At 45.9% G+C, this 22,338-nt stretch overlaps 1 protein-coding gene across 1 annotated transcript in view; it reads left to right on the top strand.

Moving 5' to 3' along the window:
• Positions 1-7,192: 7,192 nt before the first annotated feature.
• Positions 7,193-22,338, top strand: part of LOC132479696 (polycystin-1-like protein 2) — a 67,870-nt gene continuing 52,724 nt past the window's right edge. The window contains 5 exon segments of the mRNA XM_060083186.1: positions 7,193-7,197; positions 7,461-7,519; positions 7,522-7,653; positions 13,145-13,292; positions 21,548-21,777. Of these exon segments, the coding sequence (XP_059939169.1) occupies positions 7,193-7,197; positions 7,461-7,519; positions 7,522-7,653; positions 13,145-13,292; positions 21,548-21,777 (574 nt within the window).

The raw sequence follows: 22,338 nt of genomic DNA, 5'->3' as shown, positions 1-22,338 counted from the left end.
TTTGTATGTGACTCAGGTGGACAGAAGCAGTTATGACTGCACAACAAGCCAGTTTAGAGAGTACAATTGTCAGAGAAGCCCATGGTTGTCAATGGTAAAAATGTGAATAGCCCACACATTCATTCATTCATTCAGCTGTTCCACAAATACAGAGGGGCCACCCGTCCGGGGTGGGGTTGCGGTGGCACAGAAGCAGTGACAAAGAGGCTTGAGTGAGAAATCCTCCAGGGCAGGGAGAGGGGTTTTCCAGAAGGCTTCCTGAAAGGGGCGATGCTGAGCCAAGAGCTGAAGGGTGGCTGGGAGTTGGCCACGTGGAGAAGCTGGGAAGAGCGGTCCCAAAGGGCCACAGCTTGTGCGAAGACTCAGAGGCATCCCACAGCGTGGCCACACCACCTCATTCCAGATTTTTGAAGGGGTGGGTGTGCAGGAGAGGGGAGCAGGGGCCAGGGGAGATGGCAGGCAGGAGAGAGGGTGGTGGAAGAGGAAAATTGTTCAGACTTGAGGCACTGGAGGCTGGGTTGCTGAGAGGGAAGCAGGAAGAAGGCTGGGGTTCAAGGAGGCATTAACTGGCAGTGCCCATCTCTGAGTTGGGTTGAGTAACCCCTGGGCTTCCTCCCAAGTCACACACGTTTGCACAAGTTGGCTATGTTGCTTCCAGCAGTGATCCAGAGACTGTGGAAGAGGACTCCCTTCCAGAGGGTGGAAGGCACGGTACAGAACCACACACAGTCTGCCCTCTGGAGGATCTGAGAGGCTCTCAGGGTGAGCAGGAAGGCTTGGCCTCCTCCCTTGGGGAGGGAGAAGGATGGGGGTTCCCAGATGTGTGCCCCTGCTCTGTAGTTTGTGTATCTTCTTATCGTGACACAGACCCGGCAGGCACTATTACTATCCCCTCTTTATGGAGGAAGCAACTGAAGCTTTGGAGGTGGTACCCCGGACCAGAAATCACACAACACGTGGCAGGGGTGGGAGACTGAACGTGGAATCCTCTTACCTTGTAATTTGGGGAAGGATGCAGGAAGAGGGGGCTACCCTTCTCCAAGGCCACTTTTTCCATGGAATGTGCTGCGTCCATAAAGCAATCTCGAGATGAAGATATAAAGCTGAATTCAAAAGGAAAAGTTTTTTGTGCTATAAAAACAACAGCCTTATTTTGCAATTCTGTATCTTCTACTAACAAAGTTATGGCCTAAAGTGAATTAATAGTTCCCTTTTGGAGATAATGTTATCATATCTAAATTACTTTGTGGTTTTCCCATTCAGTAAGCTTTTAAATGGTGCCTCTAATTAGCCAGTGTGATAAGCTGAGCAGGATAATGTGGAAATCTCGGATAGCAGGGTTCAAGGTAACAGGAAAAGTGCCAGCAAAGGTGGCAGCTGCCTCCCCGAGGGACAAGCACTGGTGGTGAGCTCCAGGACACAGAGTGTAGGGAGTGGTGGGAGAGCCTCCCCAGGACTCACAGGGCATAGGGAGTGGTGGGAGAGCCTCCCCAGGACTCCCGGAGTGCACACTTCACCACTAAACAAAGACCATAAATTATGCCATTAACATTTAAGAGGATTCGTAATTTCCTCAAAGTTCTACTAAACAGAAGAGACTGGTGTCGTATAGGGTATTTCAGACAGAAAAATGGGAAATCATAACTCCCGACCTCAATGAGCTCAGAGTCTAACAAGGGAGAAAGGAATGCAAATAATAATAATAATCATGCAGAGGTGCTGTGTATTATCATTTATATAATACTAATTTGCCACACTTGGGAGAATTGACAAGACTGAAATACAGCAGACATCACTGGTAGAAAAAGAAGTGCCTTCTAATGCCTGAGCTGGAATGGTTCAATTTTCCACCATGTACTTCAGGGCCCAGTCAGTGAGGCTGGACAAAAATTCAATTTAAATAATAACCACTGAGTTATAGTCTGGATGATGTCCTGACATTTCTACCTCCTAAATAATCTTTCACACTGCACCTCTCACCTCCAGCCCCCCAGCTGCTATCCTCGCTAGTTTTGACCTCTTAGGAGCAGCCTCCTCATGGGCCTTAGTCCCACCCCCTCCAATCTACCTTCCCTGCTGCCACCAGGTGACCTGGCTGAAATTCAAAGCTGACCACATCACTCTCCTATTTAAAATCCGGAGATTAGCACAGTGCCCGGCACATAGTGGTCTCAAGAGATACTGAATGAATTAATGGCACGTGGCCTCATTGGGCTACATCGTCATTGTATTAGTTTGCTAGGGCTGCCATGACAAAGTGCCACAAACTTGGTGGCTTAAACAACAGAAATGTATTCTCTCGTGGTTTTAGAGGCCAGGCGTCTGAAGCCAAGGTGACAGTACAGCCATGATCCTCCTGAAGTCTTGAGGGCAGACTCCTCCAGCTTCCGGTACTGCTAACAACCTGTGATGTCCCTTAACTTACAGCGACATCACTTCAACCTCTGCCTCGGTTGTCATATGGCTTTCTTGCCTCTGTGTCTGTGTGTCTCTCTGCTCAGATCTCCCTCTTCTTATAAGGACACCAGTCATTGTGTTAGGGCTCCCCTTAGCCAGCATGACCTCTTCTTAACTTGAGCACATCTTCAAAGGCCTTGTTTCCAGATAAGGTCACATTCACAGGTACCAAGGGTTAGAACTTCAATGTATCTTTTTGGAAGTTACACCTGAACCCACAATAGTCATTAAGCAAAACAACTCAAAAGTGGAAACTACAAAGGCTGTAAGTGGATTTATTTTTACATCTAAGTTCTTGTAGTTTCTCTCTTGTTCTCTTTTATATATACATATATATTTTTTTTTCTTGTTCTCTTTTTTTTTTTTTTTTTTTTTTTTTGTGGTACGCGGGCCTCTCTCTGTTGTGGCCTCTCCCCTTGCGGACCACAGGCTCCGGACACGCAGGCTCAGCGGCCATGGCTCACAGGCCCAGCCGCTCCGCGGCATGTGGAATCTTCCCGGACCGGGGCACGAACCCGTGTCCCCTGCATCGGCAGGTGGACTCTCAACCACTGTGCCACCAGGGAAGCCCTCTTGTTCTCTTTTTTAAGGCTGAAAACTTAAGCAATGCTAAAATGGAAGTAGATTAAACTGTTACCAGGGCATGGATTAAGCGGCAATTAACTCGTGCAGAGGCTGAGAAGGCTTCAGAGAAACGGTTTATAGTTGAGTTATTCTTGAAAAACGGTGTAAGTGTGCAAGCGTATAAGAGAAATTCTCAGTGGAGAAACAGCATGTGCAAACGTGTGGAGGTGTGGCCTGCCGTGGCAGACCACCCAGGGGGTATAATGTAGGGTTTTGTGGCTTATGTTCATTCTGGGGTACTGACACGCAATAGGGACTTAACATTCTGGGGCCTCTCCCTGAGAACCCCTTTCTACCAGCTTTTCCCCCACCCCTACCTCCACCTCACCCCTCTCTTCCTGACTAGTCCTTTAAGATCCAGGTTACCAGGCACCCTATAGAAGCAAACAACAAGGCATACATGAGCAAACTTGGAAGCCTCACCTACATACATGTTTAAAAAACCAAGAGAACACAACCCACCATTCCAATGACTCAGGTCGTTATCAGTTGCTCTGAGCTGGTCCCCAAGTATAGAACTGAAACCATGAGAAGAGTGTGCAGGGTACGACTCAGCTGTGTGAGCGTGTTTCCCAGAATTTGATCTGGCAGTCTGAGCCTTCAAGAGGGATCAGCAACATGAACAACATAGCGATTGTTAATTTGGTTTAAACAGCGCTGAGTCCATAGCAAGAATCACAAAGATGTTCATGCCCTGTGGGCAGGCATCCCAGTCCCAAGGATAGACTTGTCTGAGCTTGGCTCTCCCAGAAGCAGACCCAAAGACAAACATTCCAGTGCAAATGGTTTATTTGGGTGGTGAACCCAGGAGTGGAGCAGTGAAACAGGGAGGACAGACATTAACAGTACATTATCAAGGTCATTACCATCTCAGGAAACTGAGGCTCAGGCTGGTGGGAGACTCTGCAGATGGTGTGAACATGCCTTAGAGTAATCTTTAGAGAGCTGGGGGATTGACCCAGCAACTTTGGTCAATAAGGTGAGAGTTTTTTCCGAGAGGCTCTAACTTCCAGGCATTTCCATTCTGTTCCTTGTGTGCAGAGGGAGGCAAAGAGCCATGGGTGCATTGAGAAACCTTACATGGTAAGTGCAGGGTAAGGCGGGGCATTGACAGTGTCTGCTATAACCCTCAAGAGATAACTCAGCCCAGGCTAAAGGGTAAGTGCAAGAAGATGTTCATAGAAGTGTTGACTAGGATAGCAAAAGTGAACAGATCACAAACAGGTGACGAAAACCACATAGAACATCTAGCAAAATGGGAATGGTGTAGTCAATGTCCATTCTTTGAAAGGAGACTCGGCCACCACCATGCGGATTTCAATGCCCTTTAGCAACATGGAAGAGGCTTACTATCTAATGCTAAGTGGGAAATGCAGGATGTAATATGAGCTAGTTATATGTACACTACGATTGTGCCTGGGTAAACATCTGTCTTCAAGAAAAGAAGCATTTGAAGAAACCACAAAGAAACGAGAATGTATTAGGGTGATGGGACCACGCAAATTCTTTTGTCATGTCTTTTTGATCGAATGGAAGGCAAAGATTCAATATGACTAACAAAAACACCAGTTCATATAGAATTGCACCCCCTCCCAAATAAGCTGCTTGCACTTAAATTCTTGTCTCAGCTTCTGAGGGGACCAAAACTAAAATGGGTCTATTCCCAGGACTGGGATGTCTGGGCCACAGGGCGTGAATAGCTTTATGGTTCTTTTTATGAACTCAGTGTCCTATTTAAACCAAACGTGCTCTCTTTCTGTTTTCATTGGCTGATCCTGCAGTGCAGGATTTGGAGGCTTAGGCAGCTGGACCAGATCCTTGGAATCAGGTTCACATGGGTCCAGCCATGTCCTGCTTCCTTTCTTCACATACACAGAGGGAGCTGACATCACCAGGATGAATTCTGTGCCCAGGAGTCTGCAATTTATCAGAATATAAAGAATGTGGAAATGGAATTCAGCCTGCAGATTTGCATTCCTTATTGAATGTCTCCAAGCATGTTCCACGAGGGACATAAATTAAGCTTTTATCCAGGAGATACATTATCTCTGTGTGTGGCCTTCCACATAGTTTTCTAATGAAAGTCATTAGATGCTTAGCCCCTGGAGATAAGAGGCCAGTTCTGCCCAGCCTGTGCTCCAGCCTGTGAGTCAGCGATGACATCACATTCTACCCAGGGCTCTGCCTGGCAAGGCTACTCCAGGGGTCTTGGAAGGGTTTCTGGGAAAGGGAGTGGGGGTCAAGTGTCAGCCCCAGGGACCTGGGAGATGGGGCCAGGCTGGCAAATGCTCACTGAGTCCTACTGTGTGCCAGCCAAGGGATAGACAGAGGTTAAGAGACATTATTCCTTCCCCCCAAGAAATTCACAGAATAAAATAATCCAGATGTCCATCAACAGAAAAAAGAATAAGCAAAATGTGGTCTATCTGTACAACGGGATATTATTCTTCAATAAAAGGAATGAAGTATGGATACATGGTCCAATATGGATGAAACTTGAGAAACTATGCTAGGCACAAAGGTACACATATTGTATGATTCCATTTGTATGAAATGTTCAGAACAGTTAAGTCCATAGCGATAGAAAGTCGTAGTTGCCAGGGGCTGGGGGAGAGAGGGGTGGAAGCAAAAAACAAAATAATGGTAACTTAGGTCAGAGCAAGCTAACAGCTTAAAACCAGACATTAGACAACTGTGTTCTCTAAAGCCTTTGGCCACCCTGCCACAAGAAACAGTTTATCTGACACCGTTTTTGAATGTTCCAGAGTCCCACCACATTGCATGGCTCCCTTCTCCAACCTCCAATTTCTAATTTCTTATGAAGACCATCTCTTGTTATAATGGTACAAACCAGGCCCTTGGTGTCATCCCTATCACAGTCCAAATGGCCTACTAGGTACTTTTCTTTTTCTTCTTCTTTTTTTTTTTTTTGCGATACGTGGGCCTCTCACCGTTGTGGCTTCTCCCGTTGCGGAGCACAGGCTCTGGACACGCAGGCTCAGCGGCCATGACTCACGGGCCCAGCCGCTCCGCAGCATGTGGGATCTTCCCAGACTGGGGCACGAAACTGTGTCCCCTGCATCGGCAGGTGGACTCTCAACCACTGCACCACCAGGGAAGCCCAACGTCCTCACTTCTTACCAAAGCTCCCCGCCAAACCCCATACCCTTCCCCACCCCTACTGCAAGCCTGTCTTAGCACCGTTAGTCCCCAGGGTCTTGCAGTCCCTGGCACGAGGTCACACTAGGAAGAGCTAACATACATCCAGCAGGAGTTCCAGGCACTGAGCTGTACGTGCCTCTGTGCACTTATTCATCACACAGTAGAAATACCTCCATCATTCTGTCGCAGGCCCATGATAAAGCTAAGAAAAGTGATGCTCAGATAGGGTAAGTTCCACACAGCTGGGAGGTGACAGAGATGAGACGGGAAGATCAGAGAGAGAGACTGGGAGACACTGTGCTGCTGGCTTTGAAGATGAAGAAAGGGGCAGCCTCTAGAAGCTGGAAAAGGCAAGGGAATAGCTTCTCCCCTAGAGGCTCCAGAAGGAACCAGCCCTGCCCACACCTTGATATTAGCCCAGTAAAGCCCATTTTGAACTTCTGACCATAACTGTAAGAAGATAAATTTGTGCTGTTTAAGCCACTAAGTTTGTGGTCATTTGTTACAGCAGCCATTAGGAAATGATCACAGATTTTGATCTCAACCCCTGCCCTGTGGCGGACCCACCAGGCAGATGGGCCTGAGTCTGAAGGCAGTGTTTCCTACTTTCTGCTGTGCACATCTGAGCCAGGTCATTCTCTATCAACAAATGTTTACTGAGCATAGACCACATGCCAGGAGCTGGGCTGGAGTGGGGTATCAGCACAGTGACCCCACAGAGCCCGATGTTACCACAGGGGAGGATAATAGTGCAGCTCATAGGACTGGTATGAAGACTCAGTGAAATCACTCATGCATTCAACAAATGCTTGTTTAGCATCTATGATGTGCCAGGCATTGTTTTCAGATAAGTCTCAAGGAAGGCACTCAAAACAGGTGGAATGATTGTTGCCATTTTTAGAGTCCTGACCCTAAACGTAGAGACTCGTTTGATCCTCCTAACGACTCTATGGGGTGTGATATTGACTCCCGCCATAAAGAGGAGGCACGGAGAAGCTGAATAACTTGCAGAAGACCACACAGCCCAAGTGTGGCTGGGCTGGCCCTGTCCCTGGGCAGTCTGGCCCCAGAGCCATGCTCATGCCCACCACATTGTTTCTCACCCCTGCTGAGTCAGCTCCCACTGTGTCCTTGCATCTCACAGTCCAGACCCCTGAGACCCCTCTGCTTCCCATCAGCTGGCCACTTGCCCATCTGTGACCACGAGCCCCCCTTAGGTGTCACCTTACCTTTGCCACAGGTGTCGGCCAGAGTCTGGCCTGTGAGGGCCTCAATGCTCAGGGGAGGTGATCAAGATCCAGGATGCTTTCTATGGGCGCCAGACTCCCCATTATTGCATCCAGGATGCTGGGAACCCCTCAGACCTGGAGGAGGAATGCAGCTGGGTCAGCATCAAGGACGAAGTGGCAGGTAGGGCCCAAGGGCTCTGTAGCTCTGGATGCAAGTGCAGGGCACTTCCTGGTGCCCTGTGCCCAGCAAAGGGGTCTGGAAGGATTGAACAATCTTCATATCTGACCTTGGGCCTCCATCATATAGGAAAACTGGCCAGTCTGCCCACAGCACCAAGCAGGGGAGTAAGGGGGCCGTGGCTCACCCGTCACCTGACATCAAACCCACCCGACGGGTCAGGTGGACATTTTGCTCCCCACCCCAACTGGGTGCAAAAACATTGCTTTCTTTTTTTTAATTTAAATTTTTAAAATTTTGAAATACTTCAAACGCACAGACAAGAATGAAAAAAATTTCAATGAAATCCCCTGGACCCACTACCCAACTTTGTCAAATCTTAGCATTATGCCATATTTGCTTAAGATTCCCTCATTACAGAAATGAATAAAACATTAGATTCGTATCATCTGTCTTGATACATGTGGTACTAGTTTGTTTCATTTATTATGTAACTATATCATAGTTTGTCTTTTCCTCTATTGAGAGATGTGCAGATTGTTGCTTAATCCTTGCTATTGTGAATAGTCCTGAAACAAACAAACGTTCCAGGTGGTATCTATCCTGTTCTGGATGGTATCTCTCCTTCATATGGGAGAGTTTCTCTAGGGTCTTCTTTTTCTTTTTTCTTTTTAATTGCGGTACGCGGGCCTCTCACCGCTGCGGCCTCTCCCGTCGCGGAGCACAGGCTCCGGACGCGCAGGCTCAGCGGCCATGGCTCACGGGCCCAGCCGCTCCGCGGTATGTGGGATCCCCCCAGACCGGGGCAAGAACCCACGTCCCCTGCATTGGCAGGCGGACCCTCAACCACTGCGCCATCAGGGAAGCCCCCTAGGGTCTTATTTTTCTAAATCAGATTAAATCTGCCTCTGAGCCAGGTTTGTCTGGTGACAAGGATTTTCCCTTGGAAAGAAACTTGCACCTCTTCCCGCCATGTCTGACCCACATCACCCCTGCTCCCCTTAGAGCAGGCGTGGGGGAAAGAAATACCGAAATCAGCCAGTTGGTTCTCTTCGGCTCACCTCATTGCCCCAGCATTCCTGAGGCTCTGGCCCACCAAGGAGGAAAGGCCCGGAGGACGGGCCAATGGGTGTGCCTCCCTCACAGATGGAGCTCAGTGGGCTATTTCCTTAAAGGCCCAGATGCAAGCTTCCAAACCTTGTAGCCACACCCAGAGGGCACATTGGATGGGAGCCCTGCACCCTTTTGGGGAGGGTTGGAGGAGATCTGGGCAGAGCCCCAGGGAGTCTGTTTGTACCTAAGTGTCACCATCACTCATTCATTCAGTCAGTTTGCTGATAGACGTTTATTGAGCACCAAAATTGTGCCATGCACTATCCTGGGCTCTGTGGATGCAGGGATGAATCAAACACAATCTGTTCTTCGAAGAGGTCACAGTCTAATGGGGAGACAGATACAAATACAGGCAATTACCTAGCACTGTGCTCAATGTCACACAGAAGGGAGAAAGGTGTTGTTTACTTACTCATGCAAGACTCATTTTGTACCTGCTATGCATCAGGTACTGTTCTGTGTGCTAGAGATAGAGCAGTGAACAAAAACAAAGCAAAACAAAACATTCCCTCTCTCTTGGAGATTGTAGTCTAGTGCTGTGGATGCACCTAGTAGGGTACAGATCTCACACTGAGGGGTATAGCAAACTGGGTCCCAGCAGGAAAACAGAAATCACGCTCGGTCTTCCAACAGAGGGAATTTAATGCAGGGAATTGGTTACCCAAGTCACGGAAGTGCTGAGAAGCCAAATAGGGGATGATGATTCAACCCTGAGATTTGAGGAGCAGAAAGCTGCTACCACCCCAAAGGGCTGGAGGGACAACCATGGGGGATGTTACACCAAAACCAGAAGTCAGGGCCACCCAGCACGTGCTAGAACCATGATCTGCCCTGTGGGAGCAAGGACCACGAGGGAGGGACTGGTCAGAGGGAGCTGGAGCTTCAGAGGAGATGTGGTGAGAGAGAGGGCAAAAAGCACCCTGCCCTGTACCTCTTCCCATCTGGCGCAGGCAGCTTTGAACCCCCAAATTCCCACCCTAATCCCTAGAATTGCAGGTATGATGAGATGCCATGCCCATGAATATGTTAACTTACGTGGCAAAAGGGTCTTTGTACATGTAATTATGGTTGCTAATCTTAAAATAGGGAGATTATCCTGGATCACTGAAGTGGGTACAATCTAATCACATGAGCCCCTCAAAGCAGAGAATTCTCTCTGGCTAGAAGCATAAGAGAGGGGTGGCAGATGGAGAAGTCAGTGAGATTCAAGTATGAGACAGATCTGACGCCTCACTGCCAGCTCTGAGAGACAGGGGGTCACATGGGAGGACTGGAGAGAGGCCTCTAAGAGCTTAGGGTGGTCCCAGCTGATAGCCAGCAAGGAAATGGGACCTCAGTCCTACGGTCCCAGGGAACTGAATTCAGCCAACAAGAAGAATGAGACTGGAAGTAGATTCCTCCCAAGAGCCTCTGTGACACCTTGATTTCAGCCCTGTGATACCCTGAGCAGAGCCCAGCTGAGCCCACCCAGACCTCTGACCTCCAGAAAGGTGAGGTAATAAATGTGCTGTTTTATGCCACTGCGTTTTTGTAATTTGTTACAGCAGCCATTGGAAGTTAATACGTCGTCTTCAGTCTTCCATCAGCGCCTGCCAGTGCACAGGGGAGTTTGGGAAATGTAGCTCCCTGCAATTTGGAACCAAGTGTGGTGAGGGTGGATCTGTGGGCCAACGGTCAAAGGGCCGGCCACCTTCCCAGAAGAGGTGAGATCTAAGTTGAGACCTGAAGATATGATAGGAGTCACGCAGGAAAAGGACAGCTGGGTGAATGGGGACAGGTGTTCTGGGGAGAGGGAGGAACCCATGCAAGTCCGAGGAAGAGTGTGGTAGGTGCAGGGAACTGCAAAGCACTCAGCACGGGTGGAGGTGGGGCACTAGTGCCTGGGGAACCCAGACCCTAGCCCCAGGGTGTTGGGGAAGCACCGGAGGGCTTTGAGCAGGGGACGATCAAGGCCAGGTGTATTTTAAAGCTGCCCACAGGCTGCTGTGAGTCCAAACAAGGGAGGCTGATGCCAGAAACCCAGGTGAGAGAGACTGGAGGCTGGAGGGCAATGCAGATGGAGAGAAATGGACAGATTCCAGAAACAGAAGGAAGTACTGACAGGACTTGTCAATGATGGGAGTTCAGGATGACCCTGGCATTGAGAGGAGAGGCTGGGGGAGGACCAGCTGGTGGCAAAGGTGGAGGAGGGAGATTGTATTCATGTCCTAGGGCAGCCTTACCAAGTACCACAAACTGGGTGGCTTAAAACAACAGAAACACATTCTCTTGCAGCCTGGAGGCTGAGTCCAAAATCAAGGTGTCAGCTGGACTTCTCTACCTCCAAAACCTGCAGGGGAGAGCCCTTCCTTTCCTCTTCTGGCATCCGGTATTTGTCGGCAATGCTTGGCCACAAACCCTTATAGGTGCATCTCTCTAATCTCTGCTTCCAACTTCACGTGCCCTGTCTCTGTGTCCAAAGGACACCAGTCATACTGGATTAAGAGCTTCAGTAGTTGCGGCATGTGGGCTCAGTAGTTGTGGCTCACGGGCTCTAGAGCGCAGGTTCAGTAGTTGTTGCGCACGGGCTTGGTTGCTCTGCGGCATGTGGAATCTTCCCAGACCAGGGATCAAACCCGTGTCCCCTGCATTGGCAGGCGGATTTGTAACCACTGTTCCACCAGGGAAGTCCAACCTGTTCCCCTCTTGACGGACATTTTGGTTGCTTCTGAGTTTTTGTTGTTATGGATCACTCTGCAGTGCTCCCTTGTGCATTCTTGTGCATATATCTTGACATATGCCTGGGATTATTTTTAGAGGAGAGATCCCTAGTAGCAGAAATGCTGGGTCACAGGGTATGCGCATTTTAAATGTTAGTAGACATTGCCACATTACCCTCCAAGATGGCTGTATCGAGTTCATTCCTATTACAGTGTGAGTGCAAATTTCCCCTCAAGCTGGGACACCACATTATGCCATTGTCCAACCAATTAATCGGTCAGAATGGCAAATTCTACCGAGTCCGTGAGTAATGGTTCAAGGAGCTCTGAAGGGGAAAAGAAAGATGAGTCAGAGAAGGTTGGGGTCCCCAGCGGCCATCCAGGAGAGCGGGGTCCTTGGGGACAGGAGGAAGAGGGCTGCATGGAGGAGAGGGTGCAGGAAGCGGGGGTGGCACTAGTTTTCAGAACACACTTGGGTGGAATAAGAGTGAGCAGCGTGTCTTGTTCTATTTTCTGGGAAGAGAGGCCACATGGTTTGCCAGCACTTTCCGTTTGGTGGTTTTGCTCCTGGACAAAGGGTGCCCTTTGGAGATCTGCCAGTTGCAGCCTTGCTGTCATCAGACAGACGGGTAGCTTAGGGGTAGGGGGTGAGTTGGGTCTGGCTACCACATGGACCAGATTTTCTGTCCTGACTTTGATTTCAAATATCTTGTCCCTTGTGAATCAGTGTGTTCTGATCACCATCAGTTTCTGATTTCTGAAGGGAAGGACTTCATCCAGCAGTATCCCCTGCCCCCACCTCCTGCCTCTGTGCCCAGAAGGGCCTGCTGCATCCTGAGTTTCCTCGGATGATCATGAATCAGTACCAATCAGGACCACAATGGCTTTCTGACAAGCTCAGGAAAGTCCTTTTCATTTGCATTCAGCTTCTTACATATTTTCCCTTCTCATTTAAGTCAGAAACCACAAGACTGTGCTGCACCAATCAGCCCATGTCTGGGTGAACCACCACGAATTCTACCTCTCACCCCATCCTCCAGGCCAACTTGTGAAGCTCAAATTTGTAAAATTTAATGTGCACTAAATTGCTAACAATGATTCATCAGCCACCCTAGCCAAGGAGATTTTCCTAAAGGTGCTTTGCCTTTTGCCTTTTTAATCATTATAAAATACATTTAGACAATCAATGGATCCTGGTCAAATAAATTAGGGTATATTGTGCAGCTATTAAAGAGTATAAGGCAGCTCTAACTGAATTCATATAGAACAATCTCCAAAATACACTAAGTGAAAAAAATGGAAGGTGCCAAATACTGAACAGAGCACCATTTGTATAAATAGAAAAGTATGTACATGCTTGTGAGTGTGTAGGTATCTCTGGAAGGAGACCCAGGAGACTGGTAACAATGGCTGCCTCTGGGGAGCAGAACTGGGGGACTGAGGGGTAGCAGTCGGGGAGGGCTTTCTTGTCACTGTAGACCCTTTTGTACATTTCAAATTCTGTATCTGGGTCATGTATTACCTAGGAATGAAAAATAAAATTCAAAAGAACTTTAAAAAGTAAAAATAAAAATTTTAAAAGCCCCACTAAAGATAAAGGTCAGGTAGATAGAAGAGAGTAGGTTTTAAACAGAAACATCTGCTTTGCAACGGCAAATGGTACTTTGAGCTTTGATCTGCAGGCCTGAAGCTGACGGTGTGCAATGAGAGTTTCATCTTTGACAACGTCACCATCTCCCTTATGTGGCTCCTCTCTCCCTACATTGGAAACCTGTCCTGTATAATTAATATGGGGGATGGCCACACTTTCGATCCCTACTACCCCACAAGGTAAGAGGAATTTCTGAGCCTTGAGTAAAAATGTATCAGTCAGTTTCTGCTGCATAACAAAACACCCCAAAACGTAGTCACTTACAATAATAGTTATAATTTTTCATGGTTCTTTGGATCAGCTAGGTGTCTTTTCTTGCCTGGTATAGCTCAGCTGGATGGCCTAGGAAGGCCTCATTCTTTTGTCTGGCAGTTAGCTGGATGTCAGCTAGTGGCATGTGTCACTCATCACCCAACAGGCTAGTCTAGGCTCATCTGCATGGAGGCAGAAGAGTTTCCAGCAGGGAGTGAAAGCAAGGCCCAATGTGTAAGCATTTTTCAAATCACTACTTGTGTCACATTTTCTAATGTCCCATTGACCTAAGCAAGTTCCATGGCCAAGCCCAGATTGAACAGGTGGAGAAATAGTCTCCACCTGTTGGTGGAAGGAGAGGCAGAGTCACAGTACAAAGGGGCATACATACGGGAATGGGAGGAATGGTGCTCACAGGTTTTCTCAGTGGAGAAGGTCACTCCAACAGTCATGGAGAGCTGGGTCCTTTTAGCTCGGCTCTGTGGAATCTCCCCTGAGTCACTGTCCAAGGAGTCAGTAACGGGGTGAAGAAGATGCTCACCTGGGTGTACAAATGTTTTTTGTTGATAAGGATAATAAAAATAACAGTAGCAATATTAATAACAGTCCAGCTAAGCAGCTTTCACACCCAATCTCACATAATCCCCATGAGCAGGAGCTATGCTGTCCTGAATAACAGCCACTCACCATATGAGCTACTGGGCCCTTGGAATACAGCTGCTCTCAACTGAGATGTGCCGTAAATGTAAATGCACGTGGGATATTGAAGATGTAGCTCCCTTCCCATGAAAGAATGTAAAATCCCTCACTAAGTGATGTTTGATACTGATTACACATTGAAATGACAGTATTTTGGATCTATTGGGTTTAAGGAAATACATTTTTTAAAGTAATTTCACCTGCTCCTTCTCACTGTTTTCAGTGTGACCATTAGAAAGTTTACAATGACACACACGGCTCACACTGTTTCTGTTGGACGGTGCTGAACTACGTAACCATCTTGTTTTACAGACAAAGCTATTGAGGCTTAAAGAGGTCCAGTAGCGTTGCCCAAGCCACGCAGCTGGTGAGCGACAGCATAGCCAGGCAAGCCAGGACTGCCTGGAATCAAAGCTCAGGCTCTTAGGCTCTTAGGCCCTGGTGGAGAACACAGCACGCAGCATCGGGGCCCAAGGGCACCAGACGCTGCGTCCTCCAGGGAAGAGTAGCTCCCCAAGCTGATGGCAGCTGAACACAATTCATAACATTTCAAAGTCCTACCTGGGCCTAGAGTAAGCTCCATTCTACCCTGCTGGGTGCCCCAGCTGAAGGGGTGCCCCATCAGTTCCAGATCCTCCTTGGCATCTGGCTCATTTCAGGGAAATCAAGGATCCCCAGGGAAATCATGGAGGCCCATAAGCACCTCTCCTAACCCTGAAACATCTCTGGTTCTACTCTGTGTGGGCTAGAGGTTCTGAATTCAGCCCTGTGGGTGCCTGCCATTCCCAGAAGGTCTGGGTGGGCTGGGGCAACCCGGGGGCCAACCCGGTCCACAGTCCAAATCTGATCCAGTGAGTGCGGGTCTCAAACTCAGAAGTCCTCTGGGGTCTCAGGCATTGTGCCATGCCGCAAAATAAAATGTGTCCAGAGGCTGGGGTTCTTATCCCAGATATGATGTGAGACCCAGAGACAATCTCTGGGTTTCCATTTCCTTCCCTATCACATTTATATTGATGGCAATCTTAACTGTTTCAGAGAGTAAAATGAGAAATTATATATGAAGTTGCTTTGGAGAAAAAAAAGGTTTAAATGATAGAAATACCCATGGCATTTTTCTGCAGGTTTCTTCCCGTTTGCTACCATTTCATCAATAAAACAAGAAATGCTGGGGCTTCCCTCGTGGCGCAGTGGTTGAGAATCTGCCTGCCAATGCAGGGTACACGGGTTCGAGCCCTGGTCTGGGAGGATCCCACATGCCGCGGAGCAACTGGGCCCGTGAGCCACAACTACTGAGCCTGCGCGTCTGGAGCCTGTGCTCTGCAACAAGAGAGGCCGCGATAGTGAGAGGCCCGCACACCGCGATGAAGAGTGGCCCCCGCTTGCTGCAACTAGAGAAAGCCCTCGCACAGAAATGAAGATCCAACACAGCCAAAAACAAAAAAGAAAAAGAAATGCTAAGTTACACAGTCTTTCAGCCCCCAAATTTTATACAAATTGCATTTGGCATAAGTCAAAATTGACTGACTGTAGCCCTGCTAAGTTCTTTAGTTACACAAGGACATTTCAGTAATATACAAATGTAGTTAAAAACTGGAGCAAATGGGACAAAATGCAAATATTTGTCCACTCTGGATGGTGAGTCCAAGGGTGTTTATCATATTACTCTCTGGAATTCTCTGTGTGATTAAATGTTTTCATAATCTAAGAGAAAGAGCAATAAACAATGCTTTACATTTGCAAACCCTCTGGGCATTTGCTGTAAGTGAAAGCTACTGCATTTTCTTTTCTCTTTCTAAAGAAATAGATGGTGATACCCTCCACCACCACTCCAACCCAATAACCCAATTTTGTCTACTTTAAAGATCTGTTAGACCTTGAAACTACCCACTCACCTTCTGCTATCATTTTTATTAACATTGGGAGATATATTTCTGCTGCTTTCTTATCAGCACTAGCAGCCTCAGAACTCAGTTTACAATGTGAGAAATGGCATGAATTGTAAGTATACAGAAGTCACATACTTAGTGCAAACGTCACTATGCTTTTTAAAAATGTGTTTGTATGGACTCCTACTTTTGCTTAACTCCTCATTACGCTAAGAGGTGGATTTTTCAAATCGGACTCCGTCTCCATCCTAGATAAATCACATGAGCTAATGGACAGGATTCAACCTCAAATAGAAACAGCGTAAGAAGTCAAAGGATTTCTCCTTTAAAAGCTCCTTCTAGCCTCGCACTCCCCATGTCTTGTGTTCATTTGCATGGCAAACTGTTTTGTTTCTCTGTTTGTCGTGGGAAACTTTCTACATTTCTGAAATTATATTATGTGCCTATAGAGACAATTTGAATAAAGTGAAATTTGTCCAAGTCCAGCGTTGGGTAACTCAGCGCCACCTACTGACAGATCTGGGTATTGCCGTAATTCTTGGGCCTTTATTTTGAGTCACCTCTGGACAGAGCTGAGTCTGGGGGACCTCCCATTAAATTGTATCACATTCACGTCAAGTATCAAAGCAGTGTATACAAACCAGTAAGTGATGGAATTTTGAACTAATTTTTAAACTTTTTATTGAGGCATAAGATATGTATAGAAAACTTCACAAAAAGATACAGCTCAATTAATTTTTACACAATAAACACATCCATGTAACCAGCACCTAGATCAAGAAACAAAACATGACCCAGTATCCAGAAATCCTCCACGGGCCGCCCCCCCACAAGGATACTGATTTCTAACATCACTGATTACTGTGACCTGTGTTTGAAAATTTTATAAATAGAATCGTAAAGTATATTTTCTCTTGTGTCTTACTTTTGCTCAGTAAGTATGTTTTTGAGATTTATGCATATTGCTGTGTATAACTGTGATTTCTTTTTTCTCACTGCTGTATAACATTCTGTTGTATTATTCCTCAAACGTACCCACTCTAGTGTTGATACGCATTGGGGTGGTTTCCCATTTGTACTATTACAACTTGTGCAGCTGTGAACATTCTAGTACATGTCTTTTCATGCACATATGTACACATTTCTGTTGGGTTTATACCCAGGAGTGGAATTCCTGGGTCATAGGATCATTAAATTTAAGTTGTTGTCTCCATTGCTTTGTACTCCAAGCACAGCTTCTCTTTGTTGGCAGCAGTTACTAAACCACTTTGCACTCTTTTCTCTTGGGTGAGATCACTGGGTGACAAATCAAGAATAATCCATTTCTCTGCTTTTTAGTCCTGGGCAATTTCAGTTGGCACCAGAGTTTAGAGAATGGAATAAATTGCTTCTTCCGGACAGATTGCTGAAAAACAGGTAGGATTCAAGGCCATCTTCACATTTCTACAGTTAGTTTTCTTGTTCTGAAATCTACATGGTTTGATATTAATAATGGCCACTCCAACTTTCTTTTGATTAGTGTTTGCTGTTACATCTTTCTTCCATCCTTTTACTTTTTTGCTGTTGTTGTTAACTGTTATTGTTTTCTCAAAGTGATTATTTTTTAAAAATTTTTATTGGAGTATAGTTGCTTTACAATGTTGTATTAGTTTCTATTGTAGAGCAAAGTGAATCAGCTATACATATACATATATCCCCTCTTTTTTGTATTTCCTTCCCATTTAGGTCACCACAGAGCACTGAGTAGAGTCCCCTGTGCTATACAACCATCCTTTTACTTTTAACCTATCTATATTGTCATATTTAAAGTGGGCATCTTATAGACGGCCTACAGTTGAGTCTTGGTTTTTTAAAATCTCATCTGGCATAATAATTGGTATGTTTAGACTGTTTACAATTAATGTAATTATTGATATAGTTAGATTTAGGTCTACTATTTTGTTATTTGTGTTCTGTTTGCACCCTCTGTTTATTTTCCCCCGTTCCTCTCCTTTCTTCCCCTCTTTTGGATTATTTGAATATTTTCAGCGTTCCATTTTAGCTTATCTATTGGCTTTTTTGGTTATTTTTCTTTGTATTACTTTTTAAATAGTTTTCCTTGGGGATTACAATATACATATCTAACCTTTCACAGTCTACTTAGAGTTAATATTTTCCATTTCAGGTAAAATGTTATGGCCTTACCAGCATATAGTTTCCTTTGCCTGCCATCTTTTATGTTATAATTGTCAGTTGTAGGACGTTTACATACACTGAAAAGCCCTTTCAACAGTCATACATATATTAAAGGACTTAAGAGGAGAAAAATAGGCTACATTTACCAAGATATTTACCTGTTCTTGCACTCTCCCTTCATTCCTGAAGTTTCTCTCTGATATCATTTCCCTTCAGCTGGAAAAACTTCCTTCAAATTTCCTTTTTCATTTTTTTAAAAAATAAATTTATTTATTTATTTTTGGCTGCATTGGGTCTCTGTAGCTGCACATGGGCTTTCTCTAGTTGTGGCGAGCGGGGGCTACTGTTCATTGCAGTGCATGGGCTTCTCATTGCGGTGGCTTCTCTTGTTGTGGAGCATGGGCTCTAGGCACATGGGCTTCAGTAGTTGTGGTGCACGGGCTCAGTAGTTGTGCCTCATGGGCTGTAGAGCACAGGCTCAGTAGTTACATCACATGGGCTTAGTTGCTCCACAGCATGTGGGATCTTCCTGGACCAGGGCTCGAACTGCACTGGCTGGCAAATTCTTAACCACTGAGCCACTGGGGAAGCCCAAGCATTTCTTTTAAAGTAGATTTTACAGCAACAAAGTCTCTTACAGAATTTCTTTATTCCTGAGAATGTCTTTATTTTGCTTTAATTCCTGGAAGATATTTTTGCTGGCTATAGAATTATGTGTTGACAGCTCTTTTCTTTCAACACTTTGAAGATGTCATTCACTGTCTCTGACCTCCAGTTTTCAAAGAAATCTACAGTCATTCAAATCACTGTTTTCTCTACATGTAGTGTTTCATTTTTTTTCAGACTGATCTCAAGATTTTTTTCATCTTCAATTTTCAGCACTTCACTATATGTGAGGGCAAGGTTTTCTTTAAGTTTTTGTTTGTTTGTTTTGTTTTTGTTTGTTTTTTACATTTGGGGTTTCACAGAACTTCTTGAATCTTTAAATTTACGTGCTTTGTCAAACCTGGAAAGTTTTCAGCCATTATTTCTTCAAATATATTTTTCTACAGCAACCTCTTTCTTCTCTCTGGTGCTCCAATAACACAAATATTTTACTTTTAGATATTGTGACACAGATTGCTGACATTCTGCTCATTTTTTAATTTTTAATGTTTTTTTCTCTATGTTCTTTAGATTGGATAATTTCTCTTGCTCTGTCTTCAAGCTCACTGACTTTTCCCTCTGCCATCTCAATTCTGCTATTGCATCCAACCAATGAATCTTTTATTTCAGACGTTGTGTTATTCATTTCTAAAATTTCCATTTGGCTCTTTTTAATAGTTTTGTTTTCTCTGCTGAGAATGTCTAGCTTTCCATTCATTTCAAGAGGGTTTCCTTTTACTTCATGGAGCATAGTTATAATAGTTGGGTTAAAGTCTTTGACATTTTAATATCTGAGTCACCTCAGGGCTGACATCTACTGATTATGTTTTCTCTTGAAATCTGGCCACATTTTTCTGGTTCTTTGTGTATCAGGCAACTTTGGATTATATTCTGAACATTTTAGGTAGTAGGTTCTGACACTCTGGGTCTTTTTAAAAATACTCTGGAAAATGTTAATTTTTTCTTGTCTGTTTGTTTTGTTTTAGCAGGCAACCAACCCAGTTAGGTTCAGACCACACATTCTGACTTGCCTTCTGTGAGCAGTGGTTCACATTCCAGTTCAGTTTCCAAAGCCGTCAGGGTCTGTTCCATTCATGTGCCACTCGGGGTGCTGGTTTATGTTGTACTTTAGTCCGTGAGGCCTTTGCTATATTTCTTTGGGTCTGTTCTGCACATGCGCATTTTCTGGGTGAACTCATGATTCATGCTGGGCCATACACAGAATTAGGGAATCATCTTCCCTGCATCTCTCCTTTTCAGGACTTTCCCCACAATCTCCAGCTCCCACAGGCCCCTTTCCATGGATCCTCTGGATAGAAAGATCGGTTTTCTCTTAGGGATTTTGGAATCTTCATCACCCCACACAGTCAGTGAGGCTCCAAGAGAGAGGACAGCCTGGGGTAGGTACCGGAGAGAGAAAAAAAAAAAAAAACACAAAACAAAAATGGGTATTTCCTCTGTAGCCTCAGACTCACTGGGGCCCTTTTTCTGGTTCTCTGGCTAAACAGAGGGTGTTTCTCTTGGGGTTTTTGTTTTCTTTACTCACTGTGCAGTACCATGACCCAGACTACCCTCGGGACAAAGTCAAGAGATAAAGGAGATTAAACAAACAAACAAACAAACAAACCCACACACACACACACACACACACAAACCAGAAAGAAAACAGGAAACTCCCGTCTTTATGGATGATTCTTAAAGTTTTGACTTTCACCTGCAATCTGCCTACTGTTTTTTACTTTTCAGAGTCCTTGGGTAGTTTCTTTTTGTGTTCTGCCCAGGCTTTTTGTTGTAATTAATGGAAGAAATAGGCTATAGTGGGCTAACTCCATCTTGGCTGGCACCAAGAATCAGGTTACTGTTCTCCAAGCTTTTTCACAACTGTATCCATTTATAAACTATTTCCCAAGCCCTCACTATGTGCTAGGCTCTGTGCTAGATGCCAGGTATAAAGGGAGAACTAGACAGACACTGTCTGTGCTGACAGCCCCACAGGGAAGCATGACAGTGAATAAGCGAGCACAAAAGCGGTGAGTGTCACCTAGGAGAAGCAGCAAAGCTATGGCAGTTATAAAAGGAATCTAAGAAGACGCCCCTGAGGAGGTGATGTTTAAGCTGAGAACTGAAGGAAGAGCAAGAGTATGAGCAAAGTGATGGGCAAGAGGTTTCCCTGTAAAGAGCACTTATGGGCCTTGGGGTGGGGAGGAAGTGACATGTTCTATGAACTGGAAACAGGTCTGAGCTACCAGTATAGTTACAGAAGGGGAGTGTGGCAGGAGCTGAGGAGGAGGACAGGAGGGGAGGTCACATGAATCTTTTGGGGCCATTTGAGAGATTTAAAATTAGTCCCCTAGGGAAAATGAGAAGCAAAACATACTCACAATTTTGATATGTTTGGACTCATCCCATTTTACAAATGGGGAAAACAAGGCTCAGAAAGCTAGGCTGGGGCATAGTATTTTACAGATGAAGCAAGAAGGCCCAGAGAGGGGGTGTATATGAGCCACAGAGGGAGAAAATGGCAGACAACGGACTTGCAGCCAAGTATTCGACTCCCTAGTTAGAGCTATTTCTTCCATTTCTCACCTGCTCCAGGAGTCTCAGTGTAACCTTCACAAACACAGAGAGCGTGGCTTGGTCGTGTACCATCTTTTTCTTCATTGTTTTTTATCTTTGCAGAGCGGGGGAGATGTATGGTGGGAGTGCACACACGCACACATGTGAATGCGCGTGTGTGTGAGCCCAATACTGGTAACGTTTCTGACCGTTGTTGGCAGTTTGTCCAGCAGCGTTTTCCACCAGTTCACAGCCCCTGGGGAATTCACTGTGTTTGTCGAGTGTACAACCAGCGAGTGGAACGTGATAGCTCAGAAGCAAGTGATGATATGAGACAAGATGGAGAGGCTCTGTGTGACTGGGTGTTCTGGCCTGTCCACATCAGGAACCAACCCTCTCTGCTGGGCAGTCTTCAGGGACCCCCTGTGGATTCCGGTGGAGCTTGATGGAGGTGAGTCTGCAGAAATGGTCAAGGCCAAGGCAACCTTGATTTGTCCCCAATCTATCCATCCAGCTCCCAGGCTTCAATAAATACTAACAGCAATCACTTATGGAGTTAGTTTCTTAGCCATTCACTTATTTAGTGCCTAGTGTATACCAGGAACTGGTCTAAGTGCTTATATAGTAGCCCAGCCAATACATTTTACGGAGAAAGAAATGGAAGGAAGGTTGAGAAATTTGGCCAAAGTCACAAGGCTAGTAAGCTAGTGAGAGCAACCAGCCTTCTGAAGACCATTTGTATGCCCCTAGTCCCATCACAAGACTTGGACTTCCAAGCCATTCCCTGTTGGGGGAATGTGAATCTCAGCACAGCCAGCATTGACCAGCTTGACACAATCACATTGCCCCCAGTTAGGGCTGATAATCAACTGCAGCAGCTGTTATGGCTGGTGTCCGTGCTGATTGCTCACAGTTTCTCTTCTGATTGGTCACAGAGGCCATTCTGATTGGCCATCATGTCCATTTTGATCAGTCAAGGTATCCATTCTGATTTGTCATGGCATCTATTCTG

The sequence above is a fragment of the Mesoplodon densirostris genome, chromosome 19 (assembly GCF_025265405.1).
Source record: "Mesoplodon densirostris isolate mMesDen1 chromosome 19, mMesDen1 primary haplotype, whole genome shotgun sequence".
NCBI classification, from domain to species: domain Eukaryota; kingdom Metazoa; phylum Chordata; class Mammalia; order Artiodactyla; family Ziphiidae; genus Mesoplodon; species Mesoplodon densirostris.
This window is presented reverse-complemented; position numbering and strand designations above follow the sequence as displayed.